General features: G+C 37.0%; 1 protein-coding gene across 1 annotated transcript; it reads right to left on the reverse strand.

Annotated features, from left to right (window-relative positions):
- Positions 1-4423: 4423 nt before the first annotated feature.
- Positions 4424-7448, reverse strand: cryba2b (crystallin, beta A2b). Its single transcript, XM_038287656.1, has 5 exons — positions 7294-7448; positions 6516-6707; positions 5587-5728; positions 5065-5207; positions 4424-4795 (listed from the first exon to the last, which is right to left on the reverse strand). Exons 2-5 carry the CDS (start codon positions 6671-6673, stop codon positions 4648-4650), a joined length of 591 nt encoding a protein of 196 aa, XP_038143584.1. The 5' UTR covers positions 6674-6707; positions 7294-7448; the 3' UTR covers positions 4424-4647.
- Positions 7449-19143: the final 11695 nt, after the last annotated feature.

A 19143-nucleotide genomic window follows, 5' to 3' on the forward strand; every position in this document is an offset into this window, starting at 1 on the left:
TACCTAACGATCAATATTCTCCATGGTTCACCTGATAGAATCACTGGTATGCACAAAGAAATGCTTTGAAAAACAGAAATTACAAATAAATTTAATACAAAGTCAATTACTGTAGATGATTGATTTAGATTGAAATATAATTCTGTCCAATAGAATTACACCATACACTGGGATTTTATGTTATTAATAGATGTGTACCTTAAAATATGATATAATGGATTTTACTGCAAAACCAGAAATAAGTCTGAACGATGTTTATACTCCATCCTTTGTTGCCAGATGTTGTCGTTGGCTTGTATTGGGCGTCCAAGACTTGCTTTAGCTGCCTGTGTCCAAGTAAAAGTCGCAGGCAACTTAAAACAAGCCTTGAAAGCTCGACTTTATCGTCAAGAGGTCATAGATCCACACGAATCAACCAGAGATCCACAGATATCCATCAGACATCCACTGAAAAATCAGCAAGATTAGAAAATAAAGATATTTTTGCCTTTTGTTATGAAATTATAAAATCATGTCAATGTTTTATCTCGAATAAGGAGCAGAACCTATGATAGACATACTACTCAATCTCAAATGAGTGAAAAAGGTTGTTAATGATAAACAAGCCTTGTAAGGAAATCTATCATCATGAATAAGAGCAGGCCTCCTTTTGTCATCGACTTTTAGCTTACCTTTGTGCAAAGGACATCTAGCAGCTCCCTGCTCTACTCAAGTGTCCCTTCTGTGTGAGCTACGTTAGCTCCTTTAAACAGCTTGTAGAGGAATGTCTATTTGTAGAAGGTGTGTGTGCATAGTTACACATTTATTAAAGATCCTGTTGATTCGGGGCGTTGGACAGCGAGGCCAGTTAGGACTTTGGGGGGGGGTGATGCGGACTCATACGTCCTGGACCAACAAGTGGAGGTAAATACGCACCAGGATCTTGGCAGGCATCTAGGATAAACAAGACTGTCATTTTACAGTAAGCAAATAAAAACTAACTCCTGTACTGTCAAAGGAAGCACTGACATGGAAACAATAGTAAATCTATAAAATTATGTGTAGATGTTCTTAGAGGATGACATTTACAATCTGATTCGTCCTTTTCAGAGATTAGGATTCAATAGTTTACCAGATGAAGACTTCTTTCAATAGGAATCAGTTACAATAATTTTCAGATGGGTATGTGTAAATAAACTGCTGAAAGCATAAAATATCAGAGTTGGTTTCTAACCCTCAACAACCATTCATTTTTAACACACAGTATCGTCTTAACTGAAATGTAAAGCTAGTTCGAAATAAAAAAAACTCCAAATATGACATCACATGGCAGCATTTTCTGCAAATTCAAGTCAAGTTTCAGTAACATCATTCAAACAAGTTTACTGTATATATTACTTTTTTATGTTTATGAAAGTCTCTGGGTATTGTTAAATAGTAATCCAGGATTTCCTGCTTAACTGTATGTGTTACTTAAACAAGAAGCCTATTAGGCTTTGAAATGGAAAAGTAAGTGATGCGACCAGAGCCCATATAAGGAGGCTTCCACCCACTGAGACCTATGCTGCATGTCTTACTCCTCTCTGCAATGCAGGTCCAATTGCTTAACTTTGTAAATAACTGTTACCAAAATGAACTGCTACAAAATGAAAATATAAGTAAAATAGACAGAAAGGTATTGATTTTTTTTTTATTTAATAAATGGTTTCTAGAACATAGCTCCTAGTTTGAATTGGTCTAGATAGAGTCAGAGCAATAGGTAAAATAAATAAGATAACTGTGAGAGAAAAATTCTGAAACAGAACCCACTGGTAGGGATGTAAGGAAGTAAGAAACCATACCTTAATCTCTGTTAGGAACTGGCAAAAAAAAAAAAACCTAAGAAAACAAATCTGCATAACAAAGATGCCTTCTCCATGCTTACAGTATCAGATTATTGACCAATATGTGAGGAGAGCATTTTATCTTTTGTGTCTCACCATCAGTTCAACCATATTAAGTCCTTTAGTTCCGATTCATCCCCTTTCACAGCCAATGTGCCTTAGGGCTCTGTCTACCTTATCTACCTTCTGCCTCTCGGTAACATCTTTCGGAAATTCAATATCCATTTTCACTTTTATGCGGATGACACCTAGCTCTATTTATCTGGTGCACCTAACTCCAAACCCCCTTCCCCATCCCTCATCTCCTGCCTTGCTTAAATTAAAACCTCTAACTTCCTAAAGCTCAATTGCAACAAAACAGAGATTCATCCAGTTGGATGAAATCTTGGATAAAAGCGATTTTGTTTTATGCAAGATTCACAGTTTCTTTCTATTGACAGTGCTGGCATTTCCCCCTCTTTACTTTAAGAGTATGTGTCTCTTCCTTGATAGCACTCTGTCATTTACCTCAGGCATCCATAATCTTACCCGTTCTGCATATCTTCATCTATGACTGACTTATCATCTTCTTCCCTCTTTCCCCACACTCTCCTTCTTCTCAGGTCCATAGGCTCATCAATTCAAACATTGATTACTGCAACTCTGTTGCACAACTCACTCATTTCATTACCAAAACCCCATCATTTTATTATATCTCCTCGGTCTACAGGAGCTTCACTGGCTCCCTGTCATCTTCAGAATCCAGTTCAAGATCATCCACTTTGCTTTCAAGGTCATCCATAATTTTGCTCCCCAGTTCCCCTGAGATCTCATTCAGATCACTATCCTTTCCGAATCCTGAGATCTTCCCCTTCCATGCACCTTATTGAGCCTCCTACCTGCCTCATCAGCATGGGGAGCAGATATTTCTGATAGTGATACTTTATCTCTGTTCAGATCAAGACTGAAAACTCCTCTGTTAGAGACTGCATGCCTCCACGTGTCCTGTTTTTAATATTGTGTATTGTTGATTATGTTTATTGAACAGTATCCTTGGCTTTTTTGAGAGGTGTTTTAAGTAAAATGTATTAAAAGCTTAAGTTTAATGCAAAACACACATTGTTGGGGAGTTGGTGTGTACATGTGGAGGACACTGGAAAGAGGTGTTATACAGACTCATTAAAGGTACAGAGGACAATCTTTTATTTCCGGGTGGATCATCTAAATAAGTCGTCCTCCTAATTGTCAAAAATTCTGGTGATATTTTTATGTAAGGCCGTCCTACGTGCTTGTCCCCAGTTAGCTATCTTTTTCTGGGCAGGCATACTTACAGGCTTATATGTTTGGTGAGCTACGGTTTCAGCCATTCATTGAAGCTCACCTTTCTCACCGCGGTTCTTTTAAGATGTCCAGGGGTTGTAAGAGAAAAAGTGTCCACATGTGTATGAGAAGAAAAAAAAAGGCCTCAGAAGAGGCAAATATATCCCGTAATGTTTTGCACCAAGAGTTCTCCTCGCAAAGCATAATGGGATTTGCTGTCACAGTAGTCCTCTGTCACCGGAGGTTGTCGCTTCCCGACATCTGTGACTAATAGCTGGCACCGTGCAATGGAGGAAGAGTTACGTGACTAACAGGGAGCAAAAAGCAGTGATCATCTGTCCAAACGGTCAGTTAACTGAATTCACTATAAAGTATATAATGATTGAAGGATTTAGGGGTTAGGGCGGATGTTCGGGCACAGTCAGCTTGTATGAGCTATGAGAACAGCAACTTTTAAACAGAGTGTGCACAAGGAGAAATGGGCTTGTGCATGCTCTTGCATGCGTTCAATAGGCGTTCCCTCTTGGGAACAGGTATAGGGTTGTGCATGTGCATTTTTTTAAAGTGAAAAGGGTAGGTCTTTTAAGAAGTTCTCGAAAATGCCCCACAATACCTTTAAGGCAAGAACTACCACTGCGTAGACCATGAGGCTATAGAACATTGGAGATGAGCTGACATATGGAGAAAATAAGAGAGGACTGAGGAATCTGTGGACGATCTACAGGAAAACAGTGAAAGTTTCCTGTCTACACTGTGAGCTAAAAATACAAAAAAAGGTTAAAGCTTACACATATTTCTAATACTTTCTCAGACATGTTTATTATAAATATATTTTTTCCTTCCAATTCCTTTTAAGCAAACCCTGTTTTTCTATCCTGAATAAGCTCAGTTTGAAACATTGCTCACTATAATCAACAGATTTCAGTAAATCTTCTATTATGAAATCCATGCAAATTGTAAAATTTCTGAAAAATGGGGAAAAAAAGATAGAAACAAAAGTAATCTCATGTTTTTCTTTATTGGAAATAAGAATACAGTGTAACAAAAACAACACTACACATCCTAAACCCTAACAGAATTAAATCTCTCCATTGAATTCCAATAAAAGGCTAGATATATGCTTGATAAATAAAAATCAATATCTTGCTTTAATAGTAACCTTGTGGACAAATCTAAATAGGCTCTGATGTTACCAAAGAAATACTATCAAATGAAGATGCTAAACTTTAAAGGAGTTGAAAAAAATACCAACAAACAGCCTCTAGTTTGGAAGAAAAACCTTTATTTCCTATTTCAAGAACATGCTTTAGCATGGTTGTAGAACTGTATATCCAAACATCCAGAGCCTCAGATTAAGTTAGTCTACTGCTCTGTGACACAGGTCTGTTCAGGGTTCAAGGTGAGAAAGCAATTAGAAAGGAAGTTTCTTTTTTTTTCTTTCTTTTTTTTTTTTCTTTTACGTTGTTTCAGGCGGGCAAGAGAAGATCTAGTGCTGAATCCTACGAATGGATTGCACCTGGTTGGTGTGAGCTTGGGTGCCGAACTCGTTGTAGTTTCTGTACTCTCCTTGGTGTCTGTCTCTCTCCAGGATGTACTGGTAGCCTCGATATCCTGGGAACTGGTAGGCCACCCAGCTGAAAAAACAAAGAGGACAAGGAACATGAAGACAAAGCCAGAAGCTTGATTAGAGGAACAGTTTTAGAAGATTTCAGTGATTGTATATCTTTTTAGGTTTACATCAGCATAAAGGCTGGTGTTAGATTCCCTCTAGATAACATCCGAAATATCCAAATCTATAAGAAACAACTAACAAAATCTGAGTAAAAAATATGTATGTCAATGGCTGAAACATAGAAATAAAGAAAGAAAGAAAACAAAGGAGGGGTTTCAAAAAGTGACATACGCTCCTGAGTTGACTTTGATAGAGGGAACCTCCTTGCTGCACCAACCCATGGCCTGTAGGGAGGGGTAGTCATCGCAAATCTCAAAGTTACGGCCCTGGAAGTCCTCACACTCGTACAGGGTCACCTTGCTGTCAGTGTGGTTCTGTAGGAAGAAAAAAAAAAACAGGTTATAGATAAATATATATTAATACCATTGATAATCATCAACCCATTTGTAATTAGAGGTCAACATTGTAGACAATGAGAGGGAAATAAACAATTCAAAGTTTAACATTTTTTATTCAAAAATGTCACAAAGAGATGTAACATAAATAAAACAAAGTACGTTTGCTGATTCGATTCTGTTTAGATTACAGGACTACTTGATGTGATCTAAAGCATAAAACCAAATGGAAAGTATTGAAATTACATTATTTTAGAGTCCCTTGAGTATTCAGAGAGATGAAAAGGGTTTTCTCTCTATAAGTATGGGAGAAAAAGATATGTCAGCTACTAAACGGGGATGAGTTAGTAGGACTCACAGCACACTTGATAGGTCTGAAGGAAAGTATGTGCTCAGTTCTCATGCCGATGTTCCCGCTCCAGGACTCATGGCAAGGATAATCTCCCCTCTCCAGGATATACTGCTGTCCCTGAAACTCTGGGTACTCGAATCCCACCCACCTGGACAGAAATTAGGACCAAAAAGAAATTAGGATCAAAGAGGATAAAGAAAGAAATGCTTCAAAAACAAACAAACAAAAAAATGATTGCAGGAAGATACAACACTGAATGTGTCCACCTGTGATGAATAGAACCCAACACCCACAGTTGTGTCTCGCACAAAAAAAACAGAATGCTGCTTCTTTTGTCACCATCAGGCACAAAGCAAACATTAAGCTGGCTGCACCCAGGGCGCCTTATCTGATCAGCAGTCAGTCAGCCAGGCAGCCGCTCTGGCTCCCAGCCAGCAGCTGCACGCAGCCAGCTCATATCAAAAAAAGGGTCACACTTGGATGCATATACATATGATGAATACCAAATATCAATGTAATAAAGCTGCAGGTTTTAAATTCTAGATTAATGTTCTGTTTTTTGTTATAAGTTCTTTGTTTGAACTGGAACTCCTAATATCAGACTTTTTAAAGCAAAACAAAAAAATCTATTTGTATTCTGACATATCTATTACATTTTCTTGTATCGTCTACATTTTTTATTTATTTTTTTTTCAAAAATCTAATCAGTGTTATTAAAGTGACATATCTCTTAGAATATGTATCATATGCTTGTCTAATATCTCGCATCAGCATGGTGAAGATCTGCAGTGGTAAAGGTAATCTCTATCTTTAGCAAATCTGATCTCGAATAATATCAAATTTCCCCCAAAAAAAGCAAAAAAGGATTAAATCTGGGAATCAGGAGGTAAAGACAAGCAGGATGAAAACAAGAATCCATGACATTCCTCACTCACACTCCGTTCTGAATCTTGATGGAACGAATCTTGTTGAAGCCCCTCTCCATGACGTTCTGGCACTCCAGGTTGAACTCGCAGCACTTTCCCTGGAAGTTCTCCTCCTCGAAGACTGTGATCTTGAACTGGCCCATCTGCTCCATCTGTTGAGGATTCATGGCTGCTGTTTCTCCCTTTGGGGGCTGCTTCTATCTAGACCCGCCAGAAAAAATAAATAAATAAATAAATAAATGTAATTCCCAAAAAACAACGGTGGAGTCTTGTGTTTTATCTAAGAAAAAGTGCATGTACTACAGGTTGCCATAAGCAGCATTTGTCTACATTTGCCTTTTCATAGCTCAAATGTTTTTTTGATCATCAATGAAAAGAAATAGCGAATAAAAAAGGACTTTAAAACCCCAACAGTCCAAATCTGTAAGAAGTAAAAATAAAAAATATTGGACAGTTTTTTATCAATAAGGAACCACAGGTGTAGAATGAATTAAATACGACCAATTGAAAAAAGAAACATGTTTTAATCTTAAAACCATCATAGCTACTGTTTATCCTCTATTATTTAAGCCAGATAAACAGCCAGTAGTTAATAATAATTATTGTATGTTAATATAGTTGCTTTCTATTTTATCATACAGCGAGTCAAACTGCAGTCTCAGCTATCTATGTGGTATAAATATGAGGAGCATCTTGTTGCCCGTGGAGCCGAAGCCCAGTCACAGCTGTCTCGCACTGTAGCTGCTTTCTTTCAGCTAAGTTTGAGCCAACATGTGGGTATACTTACAGACAGTACTGAGGTGGGACAGATCCAGTATAATCAATGTCGGGGAGAAGACCCTGGCTTGTGTTTTTATAGGGCTGGGCCCCCTGAACCCACGCGCTCCATTTGCCCAGAAGCCTTGCACACTCAGCAGCTGATCAGGCCGGCTGAAAGGGCAGCATTAGCCTCTTCCTTTGTAGAGGCTCCAGAGCACCATTGTCCACAGAGCCCCAAACTGACCTAGTCATCAATACAGCAGCCATGGTTGTTGGCAACCTGACCCAGGACCATACAATAGCAAGGCACTGACACAACAGTTTGATTGGTGTAGCGGGATAATAGAGACATTCTGGGAGCTGATCCCCCCCTTCACTGCTGTAGGTAAGCTGGTTCCTGAGCTCGAGGTGGGGAAAGGAGTCAAGGCGTCCCACACAGTGAGTACCCGGGGAGTCTTGATTTCATTTGAGAAGCTCTGTTCAAGGTTATATTAGGTCAGCTGGAGGAAGTGATGTAGGAATGTACTCTAGTTATCCTCTTTTGAACTTGAGAAGGTTGGACTATTTCATCTTTTACCTGCTTGCTTCCATGGATGTGAGATGTAAGATAATTATTAGAAAAATAATAACAATAACCCATATAAATAATGTTCTAAATTGAGAACTAAAGTAAATGCATTTACAGGAAATTACATTTATCATTGGTGCTGTGTCAATCACATCTACTATAACTGATGGAAAATACAGACCTGAAAGAAATATATACGGTAGTCATGTTTCTTGGTGGTCAGTTATATAACTTATAATGTTTTAATGATGGTATTTTCATCAGTTTACTGTAGTGTTTTGTTGTTCTAATCCAGTTGTTTCCATTGTATTTGGTTGATTATCTTTGTTCTACATTCACTATTCTTTTGTGTCCTGTTTCATTTTGGTTCCCAGGTTCCAGGCATTTCCTTTTGATGTATATTTATTATTTTCTTTTTTCCCCTTTTTTCACACATCCCCACAGGTCTGATGTATTTATTTATTTACATCCACCTGTTACCCCTTCCAGTTATTACTATCCAACAGGCTTCCTGTTTTACCAACTCCTTGATGGACTCTTCTGTTGTTTCTCATCGAGGCTCCTGTTGTTGTCTTGTATAATTTGTGTATTACATATTTCTCCCTCCTTGCTTCCTGTTTGTGTGTTATTTAAAAAAAAAATTCTCTGTTTTCTTATTAAATTACTTTAATCATGGTTTTGTCTGCCTCTTGCCTGCATTTTGGTCCAATTCTATGGCATCATCAACTTACAATGAGCTATTTTAAAAGATCCACCTTTAATTTTGGTAGAATTATTCAGTCATATTAAATATAGTATAGCAAAGGGTTAGTGAACCTTTTGAAAAATCTTGACTATGATAAAACCACTAAATGCATTCAAAAGGCTTACTGGTTACCAGAAAAAAAGGGGTTTAGTTCCACTATTACAAAAAATTAACATGCAAAATGTATTCAACTCTACTTTGACATTGGGCATATGTGCTTTTTTGACAGAAAACAATACCAACCTTAATGGCATTCAAAAAAATCAGAGTAGATCTGGCATGAAACGAAGGGAGAAACGTGGAAAAGCATCTCATGCTCATGGTTTAAAAGGACAAATGTTAAAAGTGGTGGTGTGGGAGTCGTTAATGTCAAACATGAAACACCAATTACAAAACAGGACTTAGAGACGATGTACGTGTTCAAATCTAAACAGGAAGTGTTCAGAACACACAGTGGCCTAAATTCTATAAGATGTCTGCTGGGTGAGGAGAACAAAAGAGGATCAGGGAATCCTGGTGATCTGAAGAGAATTTGTAAACTGAGAAATGATACGAGGAAGATAATGCAATGTCCTATTGGCTGAAGGGCAATCCTGCAAAGTAATTACAGCAGAGATAGCAAATAAGTGTTCACAACGTTTGAAACACTTGAAACATGCTTATATTGAAGCATTAACACATCTTTTCAAGGGATGACTTTCACTTACCCTGTGTCCTAATTATGAAATAAAAATAACCTATTTTTCTTGAACTAAGAATGTTTTTATAATGTTATTGATTGTTTGCCTTACAAATCACAACACATTCAAAGCCAGTTAAATAGAAAAGTTAATTTAACACAGGAATTGGTTTTACCAATTATAAAGAGAAGCATATTGCTGTGAAGGGTTTTTGTTTCAGTAGTCACCCCATCATGTTTATATTATGGATGAGGTTAATGTCAAAGCACTACAATATTATTTTGTAATGATATTTATTTCTGGGGGAGTTTCAAACTGCTAATTTGGACATAAAAATCAGACATTCATGTGTTTCCTTTGGTATGAGTGACATCCAGTGGCACCAATAGGTATGACATCTTAAATCAAGATACTGATAATCATTTTAACATTCGTACTGGTTTTTTTTCTTATTTACTTAATGTAAATAATTTTTTTTTCTTTACTGAAATCATTCCGTCCAAGAAACTGCATGTCTTCCAAAGCCGATGGTTCAATATAGCAGAATCAATATGCTATTTCTTCTGATTTCTTCTTCTTCTGGTATGCAATTAAATCCAATTCACTCTAATTTAGATAGCTTCTGTCCAAACTTTATTCATTTTATAGTAAAAGCCATCTGTATATTATGCTAAAAAACCCTTTTTATAGTAATATCCCACTGGATATTATATTCGGTACATATCCAGCTGTAAATTTAGTTCATAACACTAGTTATCTATATATTATATTCATAAGATAAATCTATTAGTAAAATTATGTTTATAATGGTATTCATTTCTATATTTATTCAGTAGAAACCCATATCCTGTATTTATGGAACCATTATTTATCCTGCATTTGCTGCTATTGCATTTCTGGTTAGACCTAAACTGCATTTCATTGCCTTGTACCTGTACCTGTGTAATGACAATAAAGTTGAATCTAATCTAATCTAATTTCGTAGGACACTTCCTTCATTCATTAATCACATTTTTTAATTCTTTCTTTTCTCATAGAACACCATTTATGGGGGAGTTCTTGATAACTTTTATCATATGTAGCACGAGGCCTTTCACCTGCAGCGAATGTGAGCTGTTTACCTGTGTGAACAGCTTTCTTTTTGTCTACTGAGAGCTCATTCATTGTCCTTCTCTCTACATGTGTGTCCATTAGAGTGTGTCAGGCTGCTTGCACCCAGAGCAGGTGATGAGCAGGTGAAAGGCTTATATAGAAACAGATGTTGTGTATGTGTGTGTGTGGGTGTGTGTGTGTTTGAATGTGTGCATGCTTACATTACTCATGGTGTGAGGACAACTCTGTTTACCTTGTCAGGTCGCTTCAACCTGCTGTTCTTTTACAGACAAAAACAAAAAACAGAACATTATGGAAATTGTTTAAGTTATTAAATTTTCAACTAAAGTCCTGTGAAAATAATTACAACAGGAATAAACATGTGTGTCTCCTGAACAATGAAGACCATGTGTTTGTCTTGGGTGTTGGTACAGGAAGTATACTTTAATTTTTCTTCTATATGTCCAATCAAATGAGTCATCCTTATGGTATAGAATTCTAAATCCCACCTTATTGGTTTCATGACCAGGACTTAAATATGTATATATATATATTGTATGAAACCTCAGTATACTTATGTAGCTTAAACACTAACTTGGTGTCTAAGCTAAAAAATGTAACACAAAAGTAGCACATATACGCCAACTCGCCTGTTCAGACTTTCACGACTTATTTCCCTGTGAAACACAGCTGGGAGGGGAAATTTGCATGTGTGGGATCTCAGTGGAGTCAAGTACAGAGCTAGCACTGTATGGTTCTACTTTGAATCCTTATCTGGTGCCATAATGTGTCCATTCATGTGTTTAAACCGGTCAAATGACTCATCTCATTTATTAGTTACTACATCTATCATACAGTAAAGATGGTGTGAGCATTTCCCTTCTATTTAAAACTCGCAACATGAAAAACTGTGGAATTTACTTGTTTCTTTGCAGAAGGTGAACGTTGCCACTTTCACCTTGCTTTAAATGATAAAAAGAACTTAGTTTCAAATTGATTTACAAATAAAACTAACTAACTTCTAATATATAATTGTAAAAAAAAAAAAAAGTGGGCACAAACAGTTCACAGAAGAAGATGAGATTCCCAATTTGAAGATGAGATTCCCATTTATCAATTCCTCTCCAGCTACCCTAACATCCCACATAAACACAACACCAAGATACTTGATCACCTTTTCTGGCTGATGACTTAGAGAAACTGCCTCTCATTGCTTGGATGAACTGGTTTTGTTCTCGTCTTCTTGTGGTAAAATATTACAGAAAAATCTTAGTAGTTGTATCCATCTATGACAAGTCTTGGACAAAATTCTGGGTGTGAAACTAAATTTCTTTCTCAACAATAATGTTTAGAAACAGGGGAACATGCAGCTGGTGTTTTTTTTTTTTTTTTTGTGGCAATGAGTTAAAAGGAATATTAGGGTTTAAAAGTATATTTGGGACAAATAAAAAAACACACCACTGGTGGGAAACTAAAACGTAAATGAATAAAATACACATTTCATGGGAATTAAATTATTGACTATTATTTTGTTGTTTTATTACCCAAAGAAAATTAAGATTCTGCCTTGGCATAATATCTTTGTAACTTTCCTATTCTCTGAGTTATCTGTTGCTAATTACCGTCTCTTTTCCAAAGAAAGCTACAGAAAAACTTCAAGGATTAATCTATCTTTTTATTGTTTCCTCAGAAAGTAATGACTGTCCACCGTTATTTAAGAAGTTCTGGAAATATTTAAATGTTTGCAGATCATTTTGGGATGTTAGATCCTATTATTCCCATTTGCACATTTGTGGTCACAGCACTAACCTTAACCCATACACAAAAAAAACTGTATGTCCACACACACAAGCACACCGACATGTAGATTGCCTTGAACAAATGCCCTCCTCCAGCTGGAACGTTACCATGGTGACTAATCCAGGTAAGGGTGATGTGAGCAGGACATCTGCTTATGCCACTTCTACTTGCTGGACACCCAAGCAGCTGGACAGAAAAAAAAGACTTTAATAGGTTTGAGAATTTCCTACGCTAGCCTTCAAGGGTAATCATTAGTTTTTGGACATGGAAAAACAGAAAGGTTGTAGGTATTAAAGGGTGTTGAAAGGGACCCACACAAGGCTGTCAGTTGCGCTCTCAGTTTAATTTATAATTAAGGAAATGCCTAATAGGATTAGAACAAATGTTAGTGCTAATATGAGCAAAGAACAGATCACTTAAATTACTTTTTTAAGACTCTTCTCTCTCCGGCTTTGCTCATTGAGTACTAGAGGGTCAGGGAGCAAAAGAGGAGTCTTGTTGTAAGGGGAACAGGCCTCAGGCATTTGCATGACTCTTCATTATCAGTAACTGTCAGAGGAAACAGCGCACAGCCTACAGGCAGTACACACACACTGACACAGCATCTGGATGGCACTCACTCCACTCCAACATACACAGATATTAGCGAAGGGTTAGACAGGCAGCACAAATGCAATCATGTTGATCCTGCAGAGATACAAACAGTGCTGCTAATGTCGTAGTGTGGCGCGGCAGATCAGAGTTTAAAGGGTCACTGCAGACAGTAGGCCTAATGAAATGAGACGATACAACTATCAGGGACCGTTTATCACTGATCAACACAAAACATGTGCGACTGAGTTTTGTACATTGTCAGTTTAATAGAAAACGCAACATGAAAATAAACAGAGACACTTTAGGGAGAGTAACAAAGGTCAAACACAAGATATTTTTATAACAAACTGATAGATCAATAACATAAAATGCACAAAGGGGCAGTTTGCACGATTATACAACTAAAAGCTGCTGTGTCTTGTGAAGATATAAGGTTTGCAACTAACAATTATTTTGGAAATAGTTTAATCTGTCGAAACCTTTTTCAATTATTCAATTAATAATCTGATAGCGAAAGGTTCCTTAAAGGAGATTTTTTCTGAAATTAAACCAGGTGAAAGTAAAGCTTTTCTGCTTGAGGATTTGTGGATAGAGCATACTATTAGATTCAAAAGTTTTCTTTTTCTAAAATGCAAAATGTTTATATATTTTTACTATTTTGTTATAATTACTTTTCTAAATGTGTTGCTCTATCAGCTAAAGGCAAATTTTAGACTCTCTATACTCCAGTTAATGATTAATCGACTAAATTAGTTGACGATTATTTCAATAATCAATTTATCACGAGTAATTTGATTGTTTCAGCCCTAGAAGATATTCAGTAAAGGTGGACTTAAAGGTATACACTTTAATGTATTTTGTTTTGACTTTGTGTGATTGGCTAACAAAGAAAAGTGCTTTACTGTGAAGTAAAAAGAAAATTGTTTCCAGAATTCTGACAAATATGGAGTACTCCACCTCCCTTACACTGTTATATGTTCCTCACCTCAGCGTACGGTAGTTTATATTATTATATCTGCCGTGCTTATCTGAAGCCCTTAAATGTTTGATATTATTGAACAAACAGCATCATAAAGTCCAATTAGCACATCAGAGAAGTCAGTGATAAATCTGCAAAAAAACTTAAATGTTATGAGAAAGGTCTTTCATCTAGTTTGTGCCCTAAAATTTGGCTTTTTGGCTCATTCAAGACACTATGAGCGATGGCAAAATAACTTGTCCTTAAACCTTTTTACAGCTTCTCATGGCACATGCTACCATAGCAGCATGCTACACAAAGGCTCATAATTATTTGGGTAGTAAAGCTTGTCATGTTTTGAGACAAGCAGCTTAACAATGACTAGAAAATAAAGAAAGCATTAAAATGAAATTATTTTAAACCAAGGATATTGATGCTATGATGCTAGGATGACCAAGTCAATGTATAGACTTAAATCCAATTGAAAATTTGTGGCATTATTGAAAAATTGTGTTTATATATCTTCCCCATCAAATCTTATTCTTATTGAGTCTGACTTAAGAAGATATATAATTATCTATACTCGTTTTTGCAAAACTAGATGTGCAAAAACCCCTTCTACAAAGTATTTACTCACTATGGGGGAATATCAAATGTATGCCGCACTTTTAAGATTTACATTTGTAAAGCCTTTTGAAACCAGTATTTATTTTTTTTATTATTGTTATCTACTTTGCAATAATCTAAATACATTAAGGTTTCTCATTGCAAAGTAAAAAATGAAAAATAGCTTTTTGTCAGACACTAAATACACTTCAAACAACTTTAAGACAGGATGCATCTCTGGTTAAACAGATGATTTTCAGTAACTCAGTCTGTATTATTGAGCCCTGATCAAACAGCCTCTGCAGGACAACACTGCAGCTGGAAGGACGGGTGTAACAACAGCAAGGACCAGTTGGGGAAAGTCATTTCAAAATGGAAGCAAAGTAACCAGGATACTGATGAGCGTGAGCCACCCACCTTCCACTGACTTTAAAACAAATATTGACTGAAGAATCAAGCAGAGGCAAACAGGCTCTTGGGTAAAGCCTGACATGTAGGTGAGGACAGGCTTTCTAATGATGTCAGTTGGAAGGTAAGGGTACAGGTGTTTTCTGGTACAATAAAAGGGGATGTGGATTAAAATGATATGAGGATGAAAGACAAGAAGAAGAAACTTTTGGACATTGTGTGTTGTAATCACTCTTAGAAATTATATATCTATATCTATCTATATCTATATAGATAGAGATAGATATGTATCATCTAGTTTAATAAAATGAAAACTGCTTAAACTGTTTGAACTATGTTCAGTATATAAAGAAAAATAATTAATGAATAGCATAGGAGCTGTAATGGTTGAATACTTCATCATAGTATCCAGATGACAGATGGCTTGTCTGTGTGTTTCTGTGTGTGGCTAATGTTTAGTTAATCATTAACATAACCTTCCATTAAGGCCATCTCTCTGGCTTGCCTGAGGTCTTGCTTTGTGACGCAGGAGATGGTTAGTGATGAGTAGACCCCCCCCCCCCCCCGCCCCCACCCCCACCCCCACATGCTCATCACAAATCTACCAACTGGAAAATGATTATCAAAACCTCAGTAAAGGGGGAGATTAAGAGATTATCACCCCCAGGTCCTGGTAAATGTCAAACTCCTCAGTACAAGTGCAGCTGATTACTGGACTTTTTTTTTCTTTTCTTTTTTGTCTACTGATGTAAGGCCCAAAAAGATTTGAAATGCACCAGACAATGATTTAAATTCTTTTTTTTTTTCTTTTTTACTTTTCAACAAACATGAATCTTCACAGAAAACACTGACTTAAGAAATGTTAAAGTTGGATTCTACACCAACTTTACTAGGAAACACTCTAAACTTTGTAGGGAAAAAGTGAATTTCTGTTTAATTTTTTTGAAATAAAACTTAAACTTAACAAGTCTGGGCTGCTTTGTTAAAGCTCTAACTGCTGCAAGCTGTATGCAAATAAGATAATATACCTGCTCAGTAGGTAGCCTAACGTAGGCTGTAAAACTCCTGGTGTGACAGTTACTGAAGGCATTATCATCATGGAGATCTCAGATAAAACACTGAGCCCAAACTTGACATTTTCTTCTTTGTTTATTCAACACCTAAGACCCATGTTTGCTTCTTAACTGTTAGGTGCAATGCCTTTACCTAAAGTCCTCATTATTTAAGATAAGAAGCATGGAAAAATAAAACATTTGAACATTATGCATCTCATTGTGCAGTCCATTTCCAAAAGTCAGAATTCGTGCCTTTCCCAGATGCCAACCCGTACCTGCGTAACGCGAGCCGAACGAACAAAACTTCATCTTCAGGTATTGTACGTGAGGCTCAACGTGAAGCAAATACAGAGAAAAGTAAGGAAAAGTCACAAATATTGCGGCGGGATCCCGCTCTGCAATAGAGCAGCTGGATTCTCTCTTCTTAACTTTCTGAAATAGGAAAAAAAAAAGTTTAGAAATTATGAAAATCAACCGGAAACATGTCGATAAATAGATTGACGGCCTACCTTTAGAAGAGGTAATTAAGAAAGTGAAATGTTCAAGCCTGCTCCCCACCTTTCCCACGCAGTGAATGTGTGCGGTTGGTGACAGGTATACACCTTTTATACCTCCCCGCGCCCCCTCTCCTCTCCGTCCTTCTTTCTCCTCCCCTGGAAGTGGATCCCCGGGGCGCGCGCAGGCACCTGTCGCACGGTGAGTTGCTCTGATCCAATATTGACCCAAAGAGGGAGGGGCATGCATGTGTGTGCGTGTGTGCATGTTACGCTCGCGCACGCGCGCTCAAAATGAATTATTCCGAAGCGCGCGCCCTCCTCCTCTTCTTACTCCGGTGTGCCAGGCAACGACATGTGTGACCTCTGCGCCTGAACTGAGCTGTAAAAAGCCTCATTGTAACGTAGCTACCTGACGACAAGCTCAGGCTGTGCTACACAGCGCCTGCTCGGGAACTATTTTCATACACTTTGGTTTGCAAATAATTGCGAGCTGGAAGACTCACGTTGTTCACAAACTATTTTTTGAAAGAAGGTTTACTCATGGTTGGGTCGAGGGATGGATTTAAGATCACATGGGTGGAAAAAATGCACAAAGAAATATTCATTCATATGTAGCTCTTTGGAAATAATTTCATTTATTAGGGGTGAAAAATGAAAATGATTTAACCCCTATAATCCACACACATTGCTGGCCTTCTTACATTTGTTTTGTCCAACTTTTCAAGCACAGTCACTTTATCATTGCTTTAACCTTTAGAATGAAGGAACTGAATAGAAACTCTGACATGAAGAACTCTAAAACGGCTCACAATACTCTGATTTTAGGCAGAACCCCAGGAATTTATACTGAAAAAGTAATGCAACTGCTTTTGGCATTTACTTAATAATATTTGGTTACTTTAACACAATTGTTTTATGTCCTACCCTGCTAACATGAAAAAATTGTGTTAGAGTAACTAAATATTGAAAATTTTGAATCAATCTGACTTTATGATCGAGTTTAACTGTAAAGTGCCTTGAGATGACTTGTGTTGTTAATTGGCATGAATTGAATTGAATTAAATATGGTTAAATGAACCTTAAAGCAAATTATGGGACCTTAAAGCAAATAAAAAAAACTGTTTTAAAGGTGCAGAGGGTCATTTTAAAAAGATGTATGTCAAAAATTTAGCTAAAACTGTCCCGCTATCCTAAAAACAACATATAGCAACAAATAAGAGAGATATTCTTGGAAAAAGATCAAACACCTCTGCCTCCTCCCAGTCTTTCTGCCTTTAACAGAAATACCTGACTCCTGGTCAGAAATAGCCAATTAGAGAAAGAACTCCGCTGACACTGAGACAGAAAGGAAACTTTGTAAATTATCTGTACTGTTACATTGTATTTTAAACTAAAGAAAACATTTCAGAATAATAACCTTATACCTTTATTCAAATATTGCATTAGTAGTATGATGATGCAGGGCACCGTTGCTGCACCAGGACCTTGGCAATTTGCTGTAGTCGATAGACTCATGAATTTATCCCTGGTCTAAGAAGCCAAATGTTGCAGGGGTGGGGGAGGGTGGCATTCAGTCCCCGCTGACTGACTGGACATGCAAATACGCTTCGGGAAACTGAGTCAGTGCACAACAGACAGAATCATCTGTTTGTTACATCCCTTGAATAAAGTTACCAAGAGCATGGAGCCAACTCACCAACATCAAAAAGCTGCTTATACCTTTGTACAGCAACACAGATGCTTAAAACTTGAATTGAGGGCTTGTTACCTCTTTAAACTCAACAGGAATGCTAAAAGAAATTTTTATGTTATTACTAATGTTGTGCATGGATCAAAAGAAAAACAATATTCCTAATTTTTTTTTTTTTATATATTTGCAAAAAGAGTTTTAATCTGACAGCTGAGAAACAAAACACTGAACAGGCTTGTCAGCTGCAAGCTTACAATTCTGCCTTTAACCTATGGCTTAATGGGCTTTTCTTAATGAGACAAATGTATCAAGCTACAGAGTAAATACGCCCCAAGGTATTGTTTTAATTAGATTATCTACTAAGAGGTTATTATATGTGAAACAATAGGAATCAAATTTAAATGATACATGCAAGGGGAATACGAAGCTAATGAAAATATATACTAATATATGAAATGTAGGCAAAAATTAACGGTTTGAAAGTATGTTTCTCATTATTATTATTATGATGTGCCTTGCAGAAGTGAGCATAACCTCTGAGCCTTTCACGATGTTGTCAAACTACATCCAAAAACCTGAATAAAGCTATTGGGGAATGACTGGTTTTCAGTTTTAAATTCTCTCAGCCCTCCTAGAACATTAACCCTCAGAAACCCCCTCAGTCCAGCATCTGGCTTTTTTAAGCCTCAAATTTTCTTTTAGGATTTCCCTGTATTTAACTCCGCCCTTTTTCTGATAAACTCTAACCCGCTTGCTTGTCCATTAAAGAGAACCATACCCACAGCTTGATGTTAAAATTGGGGTTTTTTGCCAGCATTTTCAGTTAGGTTTTCCTTAAAGTGCTGAAAAGAAAGAGCTGCCCTATGAAACCAAGTTACTGCAGTTTTATAGTTACTGTGTTAATGAGTAAAAGAAAACATTTGAAATCAAATGCTTTCTTTTACTATATTCCCCTGTGGAATATAGTACCTCCAGGTGTCTTTAAAACTCCTAAAGGATCATTACTGGGCAGATAAGAGTCTTGCTTCTGTTCACATAAAAGTCCCTTTTGATTTAGAAAGAAACTACACCTGTTTGACCGCCAAAGGTGTGGAAGGAGAAAATATTTGCTCTATGTTAAAACCTCTCAACTCTGGATAAAATGCAGAAAAAGAGCAGGATAAGTGGAATAGCATCTGCTGGATA

The sequence above is a fragment of the Cyprinodon tularosa genome, unplaced genomic scaffold, assembly GCF_016077235.1.
Source record: "Cyprinodon tularosa strain WSP-4 unplaced genomic scaffold, ASM1607723v1 ctg242, whole genome shotgun sequence".
In the NCBI taxonomy this organism is placed as follows: Eukaryota; Metazoa; Chordata; class Actinopteri; order Cyprinodontiformes; family Cyprinodontidae; genus Cyprinodon; species Cyprinodon tularosa.

Coding starts and splice junctions, on each gene's coding strand:
- cryba2b (XM_038287656.1), bottom strand. CDS start 6,673: ATGAATCCTCAACAGATGGAGCAGATGGGCCAGTTCAAGATCACAGTC. Junction 5,729..6,515: donor ATCAAGATTCAGAACGGAGT/GTGAGTGAGGAA, acceptor ATTTCTGTCCAG/GTGGGTGGGATTCGAGTACC. Junction 4,796..5,064: donor ATCAAAGTCAACTCAGGAGC/GTATGTCACTTT, acceptor TTGTTTTTTCAG/CTGGGTGGCCTACCAGTTCC.